This window comes from Oncorhynchus tshawytscha, linkage group LG16, assembly GCF_018296145.1.
Source record: "Oncorhynchus tshawytscha isolate Ot180627B linkage group LG16, Otsh_v2.0, whole genome shotgun sequence".
Lineage (NCBI taxonomy): Eukaryota > Metazoa > Chordata > Actinopteri > Salmoniformes > Salmonidae > Oncorhynchus > Oncorhynchus tshawytscha.
In genome coordinates, this window is record NC_056444.1 from 42,675,037 (window position 1) to 42,696,643 (window position 21,607).

A 21,607-nucleotide genomic window follows, 5' to 3' on the forward strand; every position below is an offset into this window, starting at 1 on the left:
GTTACAAGCAAGTTATTGACTTCATGGACCTTGTTTCTCAGGCTGCATATGTTAATATGGGCTATTTTTAGCACTTCTCTTGATTGTTGCTTGATTGTTTTAATGCTTTACTGGGAATGCCTCAACTTAAAAACAATTACAAGTGTATTTTGAATGAATGTACTATATTACAATTGAAGTATTATTTTAATAGTGTGCTTAAGTGTAATGATAGTGAACTCCAAAAGTATTGGGGTAGTGACACATTTTTTGTTGTTTTGGCTCTGTACTCCAGAACTTTGAAATGATACAACGATTTTGAGGTTAAAGTGCAGACTGTCAGCTTTAATTTGAGGGTATTTCAATCCATATTGGGTTTCGAAATTGCAGCACTTTTTATGCATAGTCCCCCGGTTTTACGGTACTAAAAGTATATGGAGAAATGAACTTATGTATATTAAAGTAGTAAAAAGTTAAGTATTTGGTCCCCAGTGTTGTAAAGTACTTAAGTATAGATACTTTAAAGTACTAGTTACATATTGTAGTTTTTTGGGGTATCTGTACTTTACTATTTATATTTTTGACAACTTTTTCTTTCACTTCACTACATTCCTAAAGAAAATAATGTACCTTTTACTACATACATTTTCCCTGACACCCAAAAGTACTCGTTACATTTTGACAGGAAAATGGTCCAATTCACACACTTATCAAGAGAGCATCCCTGGTCATCCCTACTACCTCTGATCTGACAGACTCACTAAACACCCATACTTCATTTGTAAATCATGTCTGAGTGTGCCCCTGGAAATCTGTAAATAAAAATGAATAAAGAAATGGTGCCGTTTGGATTGGATTATACTTTTACTTTTAATACTTAAGTATATTTTAGAAATTACATTTACTTTTGATACTTAAGTATATTTAAAACCAAATACTTTTAGACTTACTCAAGTAGTATTTTTACTGGGTGACTTTCACTTTTACTTCAGTGATTTTCTTATTAAGGTATCTTTACTTTTACTCAAGTATGATAGTTGGATACTTTTTCCACCACTGTTGGTCCCATATTCATAGCATGCAATGACTACATCAAGCTTGTGACTCTATACATTTGTTGGATGCGTTTTCTATTTGTTTTGGTTGTGTCCAAATTGTTGTTATTGTAATGGTGAAAAGTTAGTATGTCTTGGGGATATGATATTTGTGCTTCTTGTAACTTTCTCACTCATTATTCACGATTCATTCAGGATTATCCGTAGTCATGCTAGCATTCACATGAATGTAAATGTGTTAAGAAACATATTATATTATGATTTACACTAAAAGTGACTCCAACATGTCACAATACATTATTTACCATTCATTTCTATTGTGCACAAATTAATCTGAAAGAACCAAAACAAATGCATACAACCTCATAGTCATTGCATCATTCAAATCCAAAGTGCTGGAGTAGAGCCAAAACAAAACATTTATCACTGTCTCAATACTAAAACAGTGAATAACAATTAATTTAAAGTACACATTTAATAAGTGTGTTTAAGTTAAATGATAGTATATGTATAGTGTACTGAAGCTGTAATATGTAACTTTTTGGGGGCGTCCCAAACCAGTTCACATAGAAATGTGTTATCAATCTGTCATTCTCGTTGAAAGCCAGTCTGAGAAGCAGTAGATCTGTTCTATGTGCGCTAATTCTATGCTTCCCATTCTTATGTTTAGTTCTTGCATCTTTTACTTTTAGTTTTGTACACCAGCTTCAAACAGTTGTAAATACAATATTGTTGGTTATGGAAAATATATTTCACAGCGTTTGAGATGGTACAATCTCCACACAATGACTGCTTGTTTTGTCACATGAACTGAAATTATGCGAACTATTAGAATTTTAGCAACCAGGAAATGGCAGAGAGATTTCTGCATATTGCACCTTTTAAGATATACTAGAAAAGTATATCTTGTATTTGAATTTATAATATATTGAAGTGCTTTTTTTTGGCTTGGGAGGAGAAAGTGACAGCTCATTAATGAACTCCAAGTACTGAAGCTCTCTAGATAAGCATTAGCAAAGTGTAGGCTTTATCCAATGACAGTGAGGCCATGTGTATAGAATGGCCACTGGCCAGATACAGCATAGATGAACAGAGAACATTCTAGAAGTCAATGGTTTAGTTGGGGTCAGCAAGGGGGTGTTCATGGTCAATTAAAATAAAGGTTGACAAAATAAAAGGCCAAAAATATGAATTCATTTTATCCCAGCTTACACTTGGCAGTGGCACAAATAATTTCCCAGGAGGACTATGCAGTTAATATGCAACAATAACAAGCGTCATTACAGTCTTCATTGATGAGTGGAAGGAGTAAAACAAATTAATAGTCAGTAAAACACAGAGAATGTTAAAAGCTTTTCTCTTTTATTGCTCAGCTGTAAAAAGTACAGTGTATGCTACGATACAAAAAAAGACATGACGGTGGACAAAAGATACTGCCCCTCCTCTCCATTCTACATGTAGAAAAATACCCTTTCTCTGGTATGGCACCACATGCCCATTGCAGCGACATACATCCAGTAGATTGACAACATTTTCAACAAAATCTTCAAACACAGGGAAGTATGATTTAACAGATCAGCGTTTCACAATGTGACAAACGGACGCAGTATTTAGTAAATATAAATATGTGACAAAGCAAAAGTAAAGCATGACAAACTGAAATTGATTTGATAATGAAACAAAATACGTATGTTTGATTAAACTGCCACTATGTGCTCACAGTAAATATTCAGGATAAAATATCTCAGAAATGAAATAAAATATCATTCAATCTATACATTACAATAATAAACATAGTTTAAGCTCCTGTACAAGTACTGTACTTATGGAGGGAGGTTACAATAAGTTTGGTCTCAAAATATTTAGTAAAGGTTAGACGTTAAACAAACAATGAGGTTTGTTTAACGTCTAACCTTTACTAAATCTGCCAAAACCAGAATCTACTCCATAACACAAATAGAGAGAGAGGCAAAGAGGCAGAGAGAAAGAGAGAGGCAAAGAGGCAGAGAGAGATAGGCAAAGAGACAGACACACAGACAGTCCCCATGCTACAGAGGCAGTTCAAATTATAATACCTCCATTGCCTCTACTAAAACCTGGTCTCACAAACATTGCCCTAAATCTCGTAGGTACAGAATTCAAGTTCAACAGGATTTTCAGTAATTATTTGGGGTTTGATTAAAAAGAAAATGAAACATAATGTTCTTACAGAATATCTTCTCTCTAAAGCAGAATTCAAGTGACCACGTCCACAATGTTCTCACCATCAAGCCACTGTAACAAAATGGAAATCACACATACTCAGTCGTTTATAAAGACATAAAAACACTTATCACAATGAAGCATTTGTAGAAAATGCACATCAGAAAAATATGCGGGCGCACCCTCATAGTAAATAGTGTCTGTTATTAGCTCTTCTTTTATTCTTGGTCTATATATTCATAATGTTGAGTATAAAGTGGGAGTCTCTGAAGATTTACCACATGTATAAAAATGACAGTGGTGGGAGAATAGGGAGAAAGCAGTGGCGGGGGACTTTAATTTTGAAAGTCTTGTATTGGTGGTTTCAGGACATGGCCACAAGACCAGCGTCCCTCCTCTCTAGATGTCGCAGGACTTCTCTCTGTTGATGAACAAGGTCTCCTGGCAGAAAGGGTTAACCAGCACCACCCCGCTGTTTCTGTAGTCCCCGTTAGGGGGTAGACACGTCTCCTGGAACACACACACACACACAGACACACAACATACACATTAGCAAGACACTACATCACATAAAATGGGCATGATTCATGCCAGGTACACAATATAGAAGAGAAATACTAGCTGATTCTAAAGGCTAGTGAGATTCAGAGCAGAGTGTTTTGTGACTTGGCAGACACAAACCATTCTCATGAGTACAAAAGATGGCTGAATGATTACGCTAGCAGAGAAAACACACAGAGAGAAAAATAGAGGGAAGGAGAGACGAGAGTTGAACAGGCTCCATGACAGAGAAAAGAAAGAAAGGAGGGGTGACTCAGCAGAAAACGCAACACAGCAGAGGGAGAGAGAAATAGTGGCGGTTGCTCAGCTAAAAGACATGGGGTGGGGGGGTGGTGGAGAAAAAGCTGAAAAAAACCAACACATTGATTCAGAAGTATGAGCCCTTACAAAAAGAGAGGTACATTCTAACTGGAAATACCCCCAAACCCTAACATAAACAAATGACTATATATAGATATTCTAGGTTGCACTGGAAAAAGGCTATTCAGGAAAAATAAGCAATAGATATTGACTGTAATGGCCATAGAGATAAATCTATTCACAATTCATCCCTATGGTAACGGAACCAGACAAGCTAGAGGCACTTTAGGACAGAACAATATGGATGGAGGGAGGAAGGGATGAGGCAAAGCTTCAGTGAGAGGAGGAATAAAACAGGGACGCAACACAACACCCGTGTGTCACCACGAGCATCCTAAACATGTTCCAACCTCGGCATCCACTCCTGCACCACCGGAGGAGAGAGAAAGCGATGGAGGGAACAAAAAAAAGAGGACAAACCAGAAAGAGAGGTGTGGTCAGTATGCAGATGAGAAGAGAGACGGTAAGATTTCATAGCAACAAAAATATGTCAATAGAGTGAACTGAAATGTCATGGACTAAATAGAGGATCAGCTAAAGGTCTAAAATTACACCAAAATGATTAGTTGAAGTGGAACATTTTAGCTTCACCATTAATCTTACAGGAGATGGCACTATAGTCCACATATATACAGCACCAGTCAAAAGTTTGGACACACCTACTCATTCAAGTTCTTTTCTAAATTTATACTATTTTCTACATTGCAGAATAATAGTGAAGACATCAAAATTATGAAATAACATATGGAATCATGTAGTAACCTCAAATTGTTAAACAAATCAAAATCTATTTTATAAGTAGACACCCTTTGCCTTGATGGCAGCTTTGCACACTCTTGGCATTATCTTAACCAGCTTCATGAGGAATGCTTTTCCAACATTCTTGAAGGAGTTCCCACATATGCTGAGCACTTGTTGGCTGCTTTTCCATCACTCTGCGGCCCAACTCATCCCAAACCATCTCAATTGGGTTGAGGTCGCGTGATTGTGGAGTCCAGGTCATCTGATGCAGCACTCCATCACTATCCTTGGTCAAATGGCCCTTACACAGCCTGGAGGGGTGTTTTGGGTCATTGTCCTATTGAAAAACAAATGATAGCCCCACTAAGTGCAAACCAGAAGGGATGGCGTATCGCTGCAGAATGCTGTGGTAGCCATGTTGGTTAAGTGTGCCTTGAATTCTAAATAAATCACTAATAGTGTCACCAGCAAAGCACCCCACACCATCACACCTTCACCTCCATGCTCCACGGTGGGAACCACACATGCGGAGATTATCTGTTCACCTACTCTGCGTCTCACAAAGATGTCCATTGCTCATGTTTCTTGTCCCAAGCAAGTCTCTTCTTCATATTGGTGTCCTTTAGTAGTGGTTTCTTTGCAGCAATTTGACCATAAAGCCCTGATTCACACAGTCTCCTCTGAACAGTTGATGTTGAGATGTGTCTGTTACTTGAACTCTGTGAAGCATTTATTTGGGCTGCAATTTCTGAGGCTGGTAACTCTAATAAATTCATCCTCTGCAGCAGAGGTAACTCTGGGTCTTCCCAGAGGCAGTCCTCATGAGAGCCAGTTTCATCATAGCGCTTGTTGGTTTTTGCGACTGCAATTTTCTGGATTGATGGACTGTTGTTTCTCTTTGCTTATTTGAACTGTTCTTGCAATAATATGGACTTGGTCTTTTAATAAATAAATCTTCTGTATACCACCCCTACTTTGTCACAACACAACTGATTGGCACAAACACATTAAGAAGGAAATAAATTCAACAAATTAACAAGGTCCACCTTTTAATTGAAATGCATTCCTGGTGAATACCTCATGAAGCTGGTTGAGAGAATGCCAAGAGTGTGCAAAGCTTTCATCAAGGCAAAGGGTGGCTTTTTTGGTTACTACATGATTCCATAAGTGTTATTTTATAGTTTTGATATCTTAATTATTATTCTAAAATGTAGAACATAAAATAAAAACCTGGAATGAGTAGGTGTGTGCAAACTTTTGGCAACAACACTTGGCTCGCTGATTTACATTTTCTGTATCATCACTGAATTCATGTCAAGTTGAGGAGTCTAATTTAGAGGAGCCCAACATTGTAATGCCTGTATGAATATAGGTTCCATATTCATTCAACTCTAACCCATGCCATCACACAGCTTATATCAATTGGACTAAATGCCCATTATACCATGCTGAATCAAGGCTTCACAACAACATTACATATAGGCCCTTTCACTTAAATAATAAGTCCCCTCTAAAGCAATTGAGTGCCAGACCCAGGGCTGTAATTTAGCAATAACATCATATACAGGCCCTTCCCCTCAACTGGAACATTTCTCATATCCTACAGGAAGTCCTCTTTGGTCTAATAATAAAAGTGGCAGTCAGTCTCAGGACTGTGTGTACCTCAGCATTGTCAAGGGATGTGATTTCCCGGGGCAGCTCCACCGCGTGCCTGTTGAAGTAGTCCATGGTGATGGCATTGTTCCAGTAGCTCAGGTTGTTCTCCTGATTTGAAGACTTCTTCTTCCTCCTCATACAGCACACGGTCAGCAGGACAGCTGGAGGGGGAGAGGAAGGGAGGGAGGGAGGGAGGGAGGGAGGAAGGTGGGGAAGGAGGGAAAGGCAAAGTTCAGCTCTTTCATTATGTATCACATTGTCTCAGTGGACAGGTTGGGTGGTATAAACGTGATCTCAGCCTCCTAAAAGTGGTGGTCAGTCTCCTACTGACTCAAACACAATTTCCTTTGATATGGTTTTCTCTAAGAGGCTTTGAGTTTATACTTAAATTGTACAATATATATTCATCCCTATAGAGGGGAATGGACATTTGATATAAAGGGCTTTGTTATCAACAACAAAAAGCATTCATCAGGTTGCTATTTGATACTCACAGCATGAGGACACAGGCACACTGATGGCCAACACGATCCACACAATGTCCATCTTGCTCAGGCAGATGGTGGCGCTGGACAGCGGTGGGTCCAGAGCTGGGCTGGAGCCATTACCAGGACCCCAGGGGTCTGCAGTGGTGGCGGGGACCAGTCGGTTCAGAAAGTTCCCACTGGCCGTGGAGGGGGGCTCCGTAGCGGATGAGCTGTTCCACTGGGAGGAAGGGTCCTTGCCAGGGATGCCCTCCACACTGCCGCTATGAAAAGTGACATTGCCATCTGTTTTGAGCTCCAGGGTGGGGTTCTCGTTGACCAGGGGGTGCACCTCCCGTAGGGTGATGGCGTGGGGTCGGGAAAGCTCGGGCGTGGCTTCAACATGCTCCCAAAGGGTCTGATCTAGAGCAGCATCCTCTGAGGAAGAGGAGGAGAGAGAGGAAGGCTGCAGCTCAGTGGTGAAGTCCTGCTGACTGGTGTCTGTGGGCTCCTTGACATTCCCCCCCATAGGCTCCTGGGTGTGTGTGGGGGCTGGTGGACCACCAAGCTCCAGGCCCAGAGTATGCTCTCTATCTGTGAGCGGGCAGGGCAAAGAAGGAGCCAGGGCAGACCCAGAGTCTGGAGTCCCCTCCACTGCAGCTGGAGCTACCTCACTCTGTGGGCCAGCAGAGCTGGGAGGGCTAGGAGGGCTGTTGCCCTGGTTAACATTAACAGTATCTGGGCTATGGGCTTGATTGACTGAGTTGGGCAAGAGGCCCTGGTCTGCACTGAGAGAATTGGAGCTGTGGCCTGGGTTGAGAGCACCAGAGCTGGGGGAATGGGCCTGCTTGACTGGACTGGGGCTGACAGAGCTAGGGCCAGGGTCTTGGTTTACTCTCACAGAGTTCACAGTGTTAGGACTGAAAGTAGCTGCAGCATGAATGAGGCTGTCTTTACTGGGTGGTGTCACAGTGTGTGCCAGGCTGGTGTGGTGGGTTAGATGCCAGCCCCAGGAGCTGGGGGCTGTGGTGGGCTTGATGATGCCTGTGGGCAGCGCCCCTCCCTGGGGGGACCAAGGGTCCCCGCTGCTGGAGTCCTCCTGCTGCCATTCTGGGAGAGGCAGGAGCGGGTTAGGGGGGCTGCTGTGGGGCGCTGACATGGAGACAGGGTCCTTGGGGGTCCGGCTGGGGTACAGCTCCTGGGTAGAGGACACCACTCCCACTGGCACAGATAGGATCGCTAGAACACCTACAGAGAGAGATAATTACTATATAGAATGTGTGTGTGTGTGTGTGTGTGTGTGTGTGTGTGTGTGTGTGTGTGTGTGTGTGTGTGTGTGTGTGTGTGTGTGCGCGTGCGTGCACAGGTCGCTCTACCCTTTCTCCTGAGGTTCCCTGCTTGGAATATTGAGGCACAAACACTGATCCCCAGAAGCAGCAATAGGCTGTTTATGAGTCCTGGAGGAACTTTACAACCGTGGGGTGGATTCAATCGAGCAGAAAGACAATGGACAGAGCTTACCCATGATGTTGCACAAGAATTTAAGTCAATAAGTCATTGTTTTAGTCAAAGTATGATATACAGTATTTGGGCTTGAAGTGACAAGTCAGAACTGCCCACTTCGTGCAAATCCGTGTGATCCAAGTTTTATTTGTCTTTTCCTTTGATATGATGTACAAATTATTTTCAGCCTAGGTTTCATTTCAGGGCTGGGTTTTATTTGAATGCTACCATCCACCAGCATGGCATTATTTATTAATCAGAAACAGCTGCAAAGTTGATGCTTTTTGCCACTGAAATCTATGCTTTTGCAACTCCGCTTAAAAAGAAAATCATAATCCATTGAATAATATGTGTATTTTCACTTATTTTTTAAATAGTCTGTATTAAACACGCACACTTGTGTATGTGACCAATAAGATTTGATTTGGAAGGCTTTCCACTAGATGTTGGAACATTGCTGTGAGGACTTGCTTCCATTGAGCCACAAGAGCATTAGTAAGGTTAGGCACTGATGTTGGGCGATTAGACCTGGCTCGCAGTCGGCGTTCCAATTCATCACAAAAGTGTTCGATGGGGTTGAGGTCAGGGCTCTGGGCAGGCCAGTCACTGTTCTTCCACACCGATCTCGACAACCCATTTCTGTATGGACCTCACTTTGTGCATGGGGTCATTGTCATGCTGAAACAGGAAAGAGCCTTCCCCAAAATGTTGCCACAAAGTTGGAAGCACAGAATCGTCTAGAATGTCATTGTATGCTGTAGCGTTAAGATTTCCCTTCGCTGGAACTAAGGGGCCTAGCCAGAACCATGAAAAACAGCCCCAGACCATTATTCCTCCTGCACCAAACTTTACAGTTGGCACTATGCATTGGGGCAGGTAGCGTTCTACTGACATCCCCCAAACCCAGATTTGTCCATTGGACTGCTAGATAGAGAAGCGTGATTCATCACTCCAGAGAACGAGTTTCCACTGCTCCAAAGTCCATTGGCGGCGAGCTTTACACCACTCCAGCTGAATCTTGGCATTGCGCATTGGTGATCTAAGGCTTGTGTGCGGCTGCTCGGCCATGGAAACCCATTTAATGAAACTCCCGAAGAACAGTTCTTGTGCTGACGTTGCGTCCAGAGACCGTTTGGAATTCAGTAGTGAGTGTTGCAACCGAGGACAGATGTTTCAACTTAACAATAACAGCATTACAGTTGACTGGGGCAGCACTAGCAGGGCATACAGGGTTGCCTAGTGGTTAGAGCGTTGGACTAGTAACCTAAAGGTTGCAAGTTCGAATCCCTGAGCTGACAAGGTACAAATCTGTCGTTCTGCCCCTGAACAGGCAGTTAACCCACTGTTCCTAGGCCGTCATTGAAAATAAGAATTTGTTCTTAACTGACTTGCCTAGTTAAATAAAGGTAAAAAATACATTTGACGACCTGACTTTTTGGAAAATCCTATGATGGTACCACGTTGAAAGTCACTGAGCTCTTCAGTACGGGCCATTCTATTGCCAAAGTTTGTCTATGGAGATTGCACGGCTGTGTGCTCGATTTTACACACCTGTCAGCAATGGGTGTAGTTGAAATAGCCAAATCCACTAACTTGAAATGGTGTCCACATACTTCGGCCATGTAGAGTACATGTACAGATGGAGAAAAGAAAAGATAGAAATAAATAAAATAAGAATGATAAAGAAAAGAGAGTATAAGGACAAAGAAGGGTAATAAAGAGGGTGAAATTCCACAAAAAACAGCACCAGCACATGTCCACAATCTCAAACACTGTACTGATTACCCATCTTAACTCAGTCATATACCAGTATTCAGCATCACACATTTCTATACACTCATTTCCCCCAGTCCATTAAGGGATCCAATAGGCATTTAAACACAGCCTTCAACTCATAAATCATATTCCTCCCGATATGTGCGTGTCCTAAATTACATCCTATTCAAAAGTGGTGCACATGGGGAATAGGGTGCCATTTTGGACACAGCTGCTCTGGCTCGCTAGGTACTGTATGAGAGTGTCCTCTCCTCTCTGCTTTCCATTTACCAAGCCTGTCACATCCCTAATGCATAGAGGAGCCTAATCCAGACACTCCAGAGTGACCCATGACTGGGGGATAACACAGACAGGATAGTTTGATTTATGAATGGTGGTTTCAGAGAGATGGTCGTAAGGCAGGGAGACCATAGTCTCACAGAAATAGTCTGACCCACCCCAGGAATATTTGCCTCATATTTTGGCCCATTGTTGATCTCTGGTGGTGGTACGTTGGCCTGGTGCCCAATTTTTCAGTTTTTGATTTGTTAAAAAAGTTTGAAATATCCAATAAATGTCGTTCCACTTCATGATTGTGTCCCACTTGTTGCTGATTCTTCACAAAAAAATACAGTCTTATATCTTTATGTTTGAAGCCTGAAATGTGGCAAAAGGTCGCAAAGTTCAAGGGGGGCGAATACTTTCGCAAGGCACTGTACATGCGCTCCGGCTCCGCTGACCAACAAAATGGCAACAGAGTTTACATCCGTTGTACATACTAACACATGCTCCAGCAATACACTCCGCAGACACACACACACACACACACGCAACTCTGCACATGCCCATACATGCACCCACGCTCGCTCGCACACTGGTTCTCCTCTTCTGCAATAAACACACTTATTAATATGCATCTGGCAACCCGCTGATCATCATGTTTTATTGAGTAGCTCATAAAATCTTAAAGGAGGCAAAACACCTTTTAAGTTTGGTAGCATCAAAACATGTTGCATGATGTTCGTTGTCAGTCCGGTGAATAGTCAATATTTTGTAAAGTTATTCATTACTTGTGTGGTAGGCTGTGTGGTTGAGAGTCATATAATCTCTCTTGAGAAGCACATGTACACGCATGCACTCACACACAAACACAGATTATATGGTATGATATAGATACGGATTCATGCAGATTCTCTACAATAGTCTCTAGAAGCTCAAACTCCCACTCTCCCTCCCTCCTCCTTTTCCTATAGCAGTGTGTTCATTTTCCCTTCTCGGGCAATAAAGCTCTATTGAATTGAATTGAATTTTGTGAGGGTTCCATACAGTAATGTGAATGTAAGTGTGACTACACACAGTGCGGAGGGTTAGTGAATACTAAGGACAACGAGGAGGCATCTCAAGCTACAGTATATCTCCAGCTCAACTCGTCATTTTCATCAAAGGTTATGTTTCTTTTTTTCTGGCAGTGAGTCACCCACTCCTGGTCTGGCAGTGACATTAGATTAGAGCTACTGCTGCTGCTGTCACGTCTACTCCCGCTCCTCCACCCTCTGGCGTTCGACGTCAACGGTAACCACCGGTCCTGGGTTCCATCATTACGCACACCTGCCATCAATCATTACACACACCTGCACGTCATCATGAGGCACACCTGGACTCCATTACCTCACTTATTATCTCCCCTATATCTGGCACTCTTAGGTTCCTTCCCCAGTCAGTATTGTGTATGTGTTTCATGTCTATACGCGACTTGTGTTTGTTATGTTGTTCGATGGTCCGTTTATTATTAGACTCCCAGCGTATACGTTACAATAAGACAGACACTCACAATGACTCATAGTACTGCACTATGTAGGGATCGGGATGCAGCCCCAGACACAGGCTAGCTCTAGGGGTTCATTGGGGAAATGAGGGAGCCCTTCATCCTGTATAGCCAGTTTCCTGCCCCTCAGCCTCCCTGTAAAGACTCTGACTAGGTGTCCGAACTAAAACTCTTGGCAACACTCTTGGCCTCCAATGCCCTCTGAGTGTGTACACAACAATATAATCCTGTTGATGTAATGCAAGGAGGTACCGTGAGGCATGAACCTAATACACACAATACACAGTACAGAATGGAATAAAATAGCTCCCCAAACGTGCGTGTGGGTAGGCAGGCACATAGATTGGAACTAGTGGATATATAGAGGCTTAAATATCCTGACCTAGTGAGATATACAGTGTATTCTGAAAGTATTCAGACCACGTGACTTTTTCCAAATGTTGTTACATTACAGCCTTATTCTAAAATGTATTAAATTATTTTTTCCCCCTCATCAATCTATACACAATCAGTGGTGTAAAGTAGTGAAGTATCTGTATGGGGTATCTGTATGTACTTTACTATTTATATTCATGGCAACTTTAACTTCACTACATTCCTAATGAAAATAATGTACTTTTTACTCCATACATTTTCCCTGACACCCAAAAGTACTTGTTACATTTTGACAGGAAAATGGTCCAATTCACACACTTATCAAGAGAATTCATGCAGATTCTCTGGTCATCCCTACTGCCTCTGATCTGGCGGACCCACTAAACACAAATGCTTCGTTTGTAAATTATGTCTGCTTGTTGGAGTGCTCCTGGCTATCCGTAAAAAAAAAAGAAAGAAAATTGTGCCGTCTGGTTTCCTTAATATAAGGAAGTTAAAATGATTTATACTTTTAGTTTTACTATTGATACTTAAGTATTTAAAACCAAACACTTTTAGACATTTACTCAAGTAGTACTTGACTGGGTGACTTTCACTTTTACTTGAGTAATTTTCTACTAAGGTATCTTTACTTTGACTTAAATATGACAATTGAGTACATTTTCCACCACTGCACACAATACCCCAACTGTGGGACCTTATATAGACAGGCAAATACCTGTCTATATAAGGTCCCATAGTTGACAGTGCATGTCAGAGCAAAAACCAAGCCACGAGGTCAAAGGAATTGTCCGTAGAGCTCCGAGACAGGATTGTGTTAACCTCTTGAGCTTATGGCTGAATACTGCCCCCTTTGGAGGAAGTGCGTGCCCATAGTAAACTGAAAATATTTTTTCCAAAATTGCTAATATATGCATATAATAATAATTATTGAATAGAAAACACTCTAAAGTTTCTAAAACCGTTTAAATTATGTCTGTATGTAAAGCAGAACTCTCAGGGCAGCCTTTCTCCCAAACTCTCTCTTGTCAAGAGAAAAGTTGGGTCAACTTTGACGTCATCGCCCCCACCCTTCCCAGGCAGCTACCGATCTGGGAACAGTATGTATTTGTTCAGAGCGATGTCTGCTTTCAATTGGCACGTTCATTGTTTGAATTTCGCGCTCCCTCATCCTTTGGCGGGCGAAAATGCCCGGTTCACTCTCACATACATGCACTCTATTGCGCACGGCCGATTTGGAGAACGTTCTTTTCCAATAGACACCAGTTGAAGCCGGTTCGTTTGTTTGCGATTATCATTGTTTTACATGATAAAAACATCATTTTGCTCGATTCTGCACTTAGTTTGACCAGTTTAGTCGACATATAATATGTCATTTTGAAGTTTGATGCGCAAGAGTGCGGGACCAGAAGGAGCAGAAGTTATTTTGGGTGCATTTCAGCTGAAGCTGTTAGCATATGCTAATACAAAGACGCACAACTTGAAACCAAACGATGTATTGGGTAAGTATGACTCCTTCTACGTCTTCTGATCGAAGAACATCAAAGGTAAGGGAATATTTATGTGGTTATTTTGGGTTTCTGTGGACTCCAAACGTAGAGGAGACACTGCTAATATCTGAGCGCCGACTCATAGCATAGACTAGTGAACGAATTCTGTAACGTTAAAAATAAATGTAACACAGCGGTTGTATTAAGAAGAAGTGTATCTTTGTAACTATATGTAGAACATGTATATTTAGTCATGTTTATTGCTTGTTATCTGACGTTATCTGTCGGAGCTATCATAATTTCTCCGGACATTTTGAGTAGCATTTTTTGAAATGTCGTCATTGTAAACAGAGATTTATGGATATTAATGGCATATTATTGAAAAAATAAATGTACTGTGTAACATGTAATATTACTGTCATCTGATGAAGATTTTCAAAAGGTTAGTGAATTATTTATTTTTTAATCCTACTTTTAAATTTTATATTTTCTGGGACAAAATGGCCGCCGCTTGCCTTTTGTTTCGGTGGTGGTCTAATATAAATGTGTGCTATGTTTTCGCCGTAAAACATTTTAGAAATCTGACTTGCTGGGTAGATGAACAAGGTGTTTATCTTTCATTTGAGCTATTGGACTTGTGTAGGTGTGGAGGTTAAATATGTCTAAGAATATTTTTCGCATTTTGCGTTATGCTAATGAGCTTGAGCCGTAGTCACGATCCCGGATCCGGGATGGGTAGCATCAAGAGAAGGCACAGATCTGGGGAAGGGTACCAAAACTTTTCTGCAGCATTGAAGGTCCCCAAGAACAGAGTGGTCTCCCTCATTCTTAAATGGAAGAAGTTTGGAACCACCAAGACCGCTGTGCAAACTGAGCAATCGGAGGAGAAGGGCCTTCGTCAGCGAGGTGACCAGCACCCGATGATCACTCTGACAGAACTCCAGTTCCTCTGTGGAGACGGGAGAACCTTCCAGAAGAACAACCATTTCCGCAGCACTCCACCAATCAGGACTTAATGGTAGAGTGGCCAGACGGAAGCCAGTCCTCAGTAAAAATGCACATGACAGCCCGCTTGGAGTTTGCCCCAAGGTCACCTAAAGGACTCTCAGACCATGAGAAACAAGATTCTCTGGTCTGATGAAACCACGATTGAACAGCGTTCGTTGTTTGAATTAACGTCTTTGTTGTTGTAATATTTGTAATATTGCAAACGAACATGGCAGTTTCACTACTATGGATTGCAGCTTTAAGGTTGCCAGTACATTTCATTGAAAGGGCTTGTCAACACCAAACCCACTGGGTACAGACGTCAGTTCAACATTTAGTTTTTATTTACATTTGGTTGAGTTGTCAACTAATGTGAATTCAACAAAAAAAGGTCACCATGTCATTGGATTTAGGTTAAAAGTTGGGTTTTGCAAATCCAGTCAGTTTTCCACGTTGATTCAACCTGTTAGCTTCGATCACTATCTCTGACACCCACCTGATCATACCACTCACTATTCTGGGATGGAGAAAAACAAGGACGAGGTCAATATTACTGTTAAATTAGATCCTGATTTATTTCTGTTATATCAGCCAAAACCTTTTTTCAATTAACCCAGCCATGAGATTTATAATGGGGAAGGGCAATTTATGCAGTAAACTTACTGAGTTAAAGGCTGTTTGGAATGCATAAGAAGTGAGTGACATTCATGTATAAGTGCTCTATTGATGACATGGAGGGGAATGGGACATTAGTAGATCATAGGGCTGGCTGCTGTGTCTTGTGCACTTAATCTAAGGACTTTTGCCCCATCTCTCTGTCCCTTTCACATCACTCAGTATTAGAGTCAATGCCAGGGCCACAGAAAGCCAAATTGGCCGCCCAGTGGCATTGAGTTTGAGACCTAGTGAAATTAAAGCATCATAATGGTGAAAATGATCAAATCCTCAACATTCAGCTATAACCTCATTGGTCAGTATTTACTTAAACTACCAATACTACCAACTACTGCAGTGGGGTAATAGTGTGAGATGTAGCCTACACTGCTACATCCTATATCCACCACACCAATCATAGCAGAGAATCAACTTAGTGTGTGTAGTAGAGAGCAGCTCTACAACATCCGTAGAGTACGACCCTACCTCACACAGGAAGCGGGGCAGGTCCTAATCCAGGCATTTGTCCTCTCCTGTCTGGACAACTGCAACTCACTGTTGGCTGGGCTACCCGCTTGTGCAATCAAACCCATGCAACTTATCCAGAACGCTGCAGCCCGCCTGGTTTTCAACCTTCCCATGCTCTCTCATGTCACCCCGCTCCTCCACACCCTCCACTGGCTTCATGTTGGAGCTCACATCCACTACAAGACCATGGTGCTTACCTACGGAACAGCAAGAGGAACTGCCCCTCCCTACCTTTAGGTTATGCTCAAACCCTACACCCCAGCCCGAACACTCCGTTCTGCCACCTCTGGTCTCTTGGCCCTCCCACGCCTACGGAAGGGCAGCTCACGCTCAGCCCACTCCGAGCTTTTCTCTGTCCTGGCACCCCAATGGTGGAGCCAGCTTCCCCATGAAGCTAGGACAGTAGAGTCCTTGTCCATTTTCCTTTAACATCTGAAACTCTACCTTCAAACAGTATCTTAAATCATCCTCCTACCTGCACCACTTGCACTTAACCCCCCACCCCCCCCCTTCTAGCTCTGACCCTACTGATGATAGATCCATTATTTGGGAAAATATACTTTCTATGCCTGTGATGTGGTTGTCCCACCTAGGTATGCAGAACCCTCCTCTAGCTGCTCAGTCTGCATTTCAGGTACCCCAGCAAAACACACACTCAGGGGGTAGAAGATGCCCTTAGGCACAGATCACAGCACAGTTTCCTCCCTAAATCATCACCTTAGATTAAGGAGGCTCTCACCGTGCAGTCCTCTATGGACTGTGTTAAGGCAGGCAGATGCTAACTCAATGGGATCGTCCACAAATCTACACAGGATGCGGGAAGGCTGTCTACAGCATCGATCAGAATACCAATGAGCTTCTATCTCAAATTTCACAACACCCAAACAACACACACACAGACATACATGTGTCATTCAAAATCTGAACTCATCATGAGGGGTCACAGTGGATAGCGGGTCTGCGTACCCACATCCATATCCACAAATGCAGTCAGCCTTTTGGAGGGCTGTCATGCAAAATAGTGTCCACCGGCCAAAATAGTGTCCACCGGCCAAAATAGTGTCCACCGGCCAAAATAGTGTCCACCGGCCAAAATAGTGTCCACCGGCCAAAATAGTGTCCACTGGCCAAAATAGTGTCCACCGGCCAAAATAGTGTCCACAGGCCAAAATAGTGTCCACCGGCCAAATAGTGTCCACCGGCCAAATAGTGTCCACCGGCCAAATACTGTCCCCCTCTACGTCACAATGGGATTCGATGAGTTCTAGCTTCGGTTGCTAGGGCTGTTTCTAGAACTTGCAATATTCTGACCGGATTACGTAATGTACCAAAGCGTCCGTTGCTATGCTAGTTGCCTGGCTCTATTTTACCTCGCAGCGGTCGCGAAGGAAGGAGGTTGCGGGAAGTTCTATTTCACCGCATAAACGTTCGCTATTACCTCCGCTCTTCAAGGAAGGTGTTTTTGACCGTGACAACCTGCTGAATACCTACTGCTTCAGAGGACCGAAAAGAGAACACTTTCTTTACCATGTATTTGTTTTAAGTACATATTGTTCAATAGGAATAAATAACTGTTTTTATAGATTGATGTTGGTAACTACTGTAACATTACTTATATACCTCAGCCTGCCTAGTCAGCTAGCCATCTAGCTAGACAGTTTTATTTAGCTAACGTTAGCTAGCAAGCAAGCTACTGTAACTTAAATGTTTTATTTTATTTTGAACACAACAAATACAAAAAAGGCAGAAATATACAAACATGAGTACATAAACCTAACAGCCTGTTAAATACTTTTATGGTGCGTATTGCTTTTTACATTTTACTGATAATTTCAAAATAATATTTCAATTCTATCTTAAATAATGTGAAAAGGGGTTTGTTCTCTGCCCACATTTTATGGATAAAGAATCTTCTATGAAAGATAAACAAATGAACAATGAAAGTTAAATCAGGGTCCATATCATTTGGATCAAAATAAAACACAATATCACAATATCACAATATCACAACCACATATTACACATTTGTTATCAGTAGCTATTTTAAATCTGTGTATAATAAAGGACTTTACAGGGTAGATTCTACAAATGAGTTTGTATGATACTTCTTTCACCTTCAATACAATATTTACCAGACAAACAAGGAAACGTTGTTCCAGTTCACTTGTCCTAGGGCTACATTCCAGTACATTTTAGCAGAGGGAATAGTAACATATTGACATTTCCCTTATATAGATGTTATTATATTTATAGTTCAAAATGTAAATTCCTTCTAATTATATTGAGGCTACAAAATCATCAACAGTTGCACTTGGACTATTGTTATATTCTCCTAAAAGAAGAATAGCACCTTTTAGGGACAGCTCTAACAACAATTTGATACTCCTCAGGAGTGAATGTAACATTGTGTGTTCTCATACATTCTGGATGATCATACAGTTGTCCATCATTATTCAATAATTGTTTAGCCCAAATAATGTTGTTGTCAAACCAGTTCTGGAAAAATAAAGACTTGTTTTTGTATTTTATGTCTTTAGATTCTATACCTATGTGGGGACAAATTGTGCTTGTACATGAGGTTCCAAGTTAGAAGTACTTGTTTATGAACGTTTGCAAGCTTAATAGGGATTTGACCCATATCAAAGTTGCATTTGAGTAGGAGTTCTAGACCACCAATCTGTTGGAATATTAAATTAGGGATAATATTCCAAATGCAATATTTCTTCAATAGTTTTGTATCCATTTAATCTAAAATATTATATTAGAGGTTTTACAATCTAGACCGTTCAACCCTCCCTCACCTTGGGTGCTACATATTACCGCTTTTCTTAAATAATGAGGTTTATTCCTCCATATGAAGTTAAATAGTTTAGTATCAACCGTTTTAGTTACTGACAGAGGAACATCCAAGGCAAGGGAGGTGTAAACTAATCTGGACAGATCTTCAGATCTTGACAATAGTACACGTCCAGATAAAGAAAGATCTCTTAATAACCAGGAGTTTAATCTCTTTCAAATTTTCTCTACAATAGGAGAGAAATTTAAGTTGGCCCTTTCTTTCTGATCTTTGCTAACTTTAATACCAAGAAATGCGATCATATTTTTTACAGGGATATTACATACTGAGTTTAAGTCACATCTCTTCAACGCAAATAATTCACATTTCCTAATATTCAGAGATGAACCTGATACACGTGAGAAGGCATTAATACACTCAATAGCTTTCCTAGCTTTCCTTCCTAAAACAAATGGTGGTGTCGTCAGCCATTTTCGCTCTTTGTCTTGTATCTGAATACCCCTAAAACTATTCTTATTTATATGAAGTGCCATAACTTGTGTGACCAATAAAAATAAGAAAGGAGAAATTGGGCATCCTTGTGGAATCTCTGAAATTCCATGGGATAATTTAACAGAGCTGTTACTGTTATTGTAAAGTGTCTTAATTACACTTTGAAAATATTGACCAAAACCAAAAAAATCGAAGAGTCTCAAAAACGGTATCAAATGCCTTGTAAAAGTCTACAAATAAAATGAAGCTATCTTCCATAATGTGCTCATTGTAGTCTAAAGTCTAATACTAGTAGAATATAATTACATATGTGTCTGCCCTTCATATGTCTTTCTGCAAAGATGGATGCAAGTAGCAGAAATGAGGCCTTGTGTCATAGAAACAGGCAGGACCCCTAAATCAATTGCCTCCTTAAAAACATGAAATATAAATTCAATAATATCCTCCTGAAGGTATTTATAGAATTCACTAATAATGCCATCATTCCCTGGATATGTGTTCTCTTTAACTTGCTGATACATTTTTTTTATTTCATTAAATGTAAATAATTTCATGGAAGTCTTCATCTATGACTTTTGCATAGTCTTTGACTGAGTCTAGAAAGGCAGATATGTAGGACAGGCATTACTGGTATAAAGGTTACCATAGAATTCTGAAACATATTTTTAAATATCTTTGGGGTTTTCATTTTCCTTGCCATTTATATTAAGCTTATGAATAGATGTACATTTAATTTGTATTTTTTTTCCACCTTCCTCCAACCATCTCCTTCTTGATCTTACAAATGCCCCTTTTGCTCTCTCTTCATACATTGGCTCCATTTGTAGTTGTAAAGAGAATAACTGAATCTTTCCTTCTTCATCAAGGTCCTCCATAGAGATTAGAGAAAGTATTTCCTTAACAAGTTTATCTTCCCTCAATCTTTTAAGTTCAGCCATTTCTTTACCTCTCTTCATGGCCGTTTATCTTATTTCATACTTCATTAATTCCCAATATTTCCCATAAGAATTAAATAGTTGGGCTTTCCTCCAATTGTCTTGTATAATATCTTTGTCATCCATCTATATGAATGCTCAGTGTTTGAGATCAATTGACACCCTTTACCACGGCACTGAGATTGATTTGAAACTGAAAAACTCTTACGCACCACTGCACTTTGTATAGGGTTGGCTGGCCTTCAAGTAATTCGTAGGCTCAGTCACTGGTATACTTTTATTTACAAAGCCATTTTAGGTTTACTACCTTTTTATTTGGGCATTTTTATTGTTCAGAAATGTGGTGGGTACTCTCCTCGTTCGCTGGACTTTATCCTGCTAACTGTTCCAAATGTCCGAACTGAATTTGGTAAAAGGGCTTTTAAAGTACTCTGCACCATCGTCTTGGAACACCTTACAAAATACTTTTAAACTGGAAGAACGTTTTTACATTTGCTGTTTTTGATTTTGTTATACTCTTGTGAATTCTATGGTTTTTACTAGATTACTTGTAGTTTTTCATGTTGTTTGTCTGTAATTTTTGTAATGACTTGGTGCTGCCTATCTTGGCCAGGACGCTCTTGAAAAAGAGATTTTAAATCTCAATGAGCCCTTCCTGGTTAAATAAAAGTTTCATAATAAAATATTGAAATGATCATCTTCCAACAGTCTACTATTGAGTTTCCAATCACTCCGATTCAGTTCATATAACTTCATATCCATTAATATTTAAAGATAAGCTACTGTAACTGTTATTGCCGCTTTCTGTTTGTATGTAGCTTGCACTTCAATGGCATTCCTCGAGGAGATTTTCTTTTATCTTTCCAACCAGGCAAAGTACTATGAAGACACCACTGATCTCGACAAGAGGCACAACATTCAGAGAAATTCACAATTCAAGGTAACGTCAAGCAGTTAACTTCAATTAGATGGGACAGATTTAGCTATGCACAACCACTTTTCAACAACCATTTTCCATCTAACGTACAGTAGGCTAGTTGCTAACTATACATATAGTTCAGTGGAGTGTTGCTGACGGGAGGACGGCTCATAATAATGTCTGGAATGGAGTAAATGGAATGGTATCAAACACGTGGTTGATACCATTCAATTGACTCCATTCCAGCCATTATTATGAGCCGTCTTCTCCTCAGCAGCGTCCACTGATATAGTTATATGTCTGTCATATTGAGGTGTCTAGCTATACGT

The 21,607-nt window shown here is 40.9% G+C and overlaps 1 protein-coding gene across 5 annotated transcripts in view; it reads right to left on the bottom strand.

Annotated features, from left to right (window-relative positions):
- Positions 1 to 2,374: 2,374 nt before the first annotated feature.
- The window catches only part of LOC112215700 (transmembrane protein 108), a 102,026-nt gene continuing 82,793 nt past the window's right edge, over positions 2,375 to 21,607 (bottom strand). For 4 of the 5 annotated variants that reach the window (XM_024374981.2, XM_024374983.2, XM_042299179.1 and 1 more), the window contains exons 3-6: positions 7,049 to 8,266; positions 6,561 to 6,715; positions 4,508 to 4,521; positions 2,375 to 3,746 (exon numbers count right to left, since the gene is read on the bottom strand). In XM_024374981.2, the coding sequence (XP_024230749.1) occupies positions 3,572 to 3,746; positions 4,508 to 4,521; positions 6,561 to 6,715; positions 7,049 to 8,266 (1,562 nt within the window). In that variant the 3' untranslated portion in view covers positions 2,375 to 3,571. The remainder of the gene's footprint in view (positions 3,747 to 4,507; positions 4,522 to 6,560; positions 6,716 to 7,048; positions 8,267 to 21,607) is intronic. The other variant, XM_024374984.2, reaches the window with a different exon arrangement.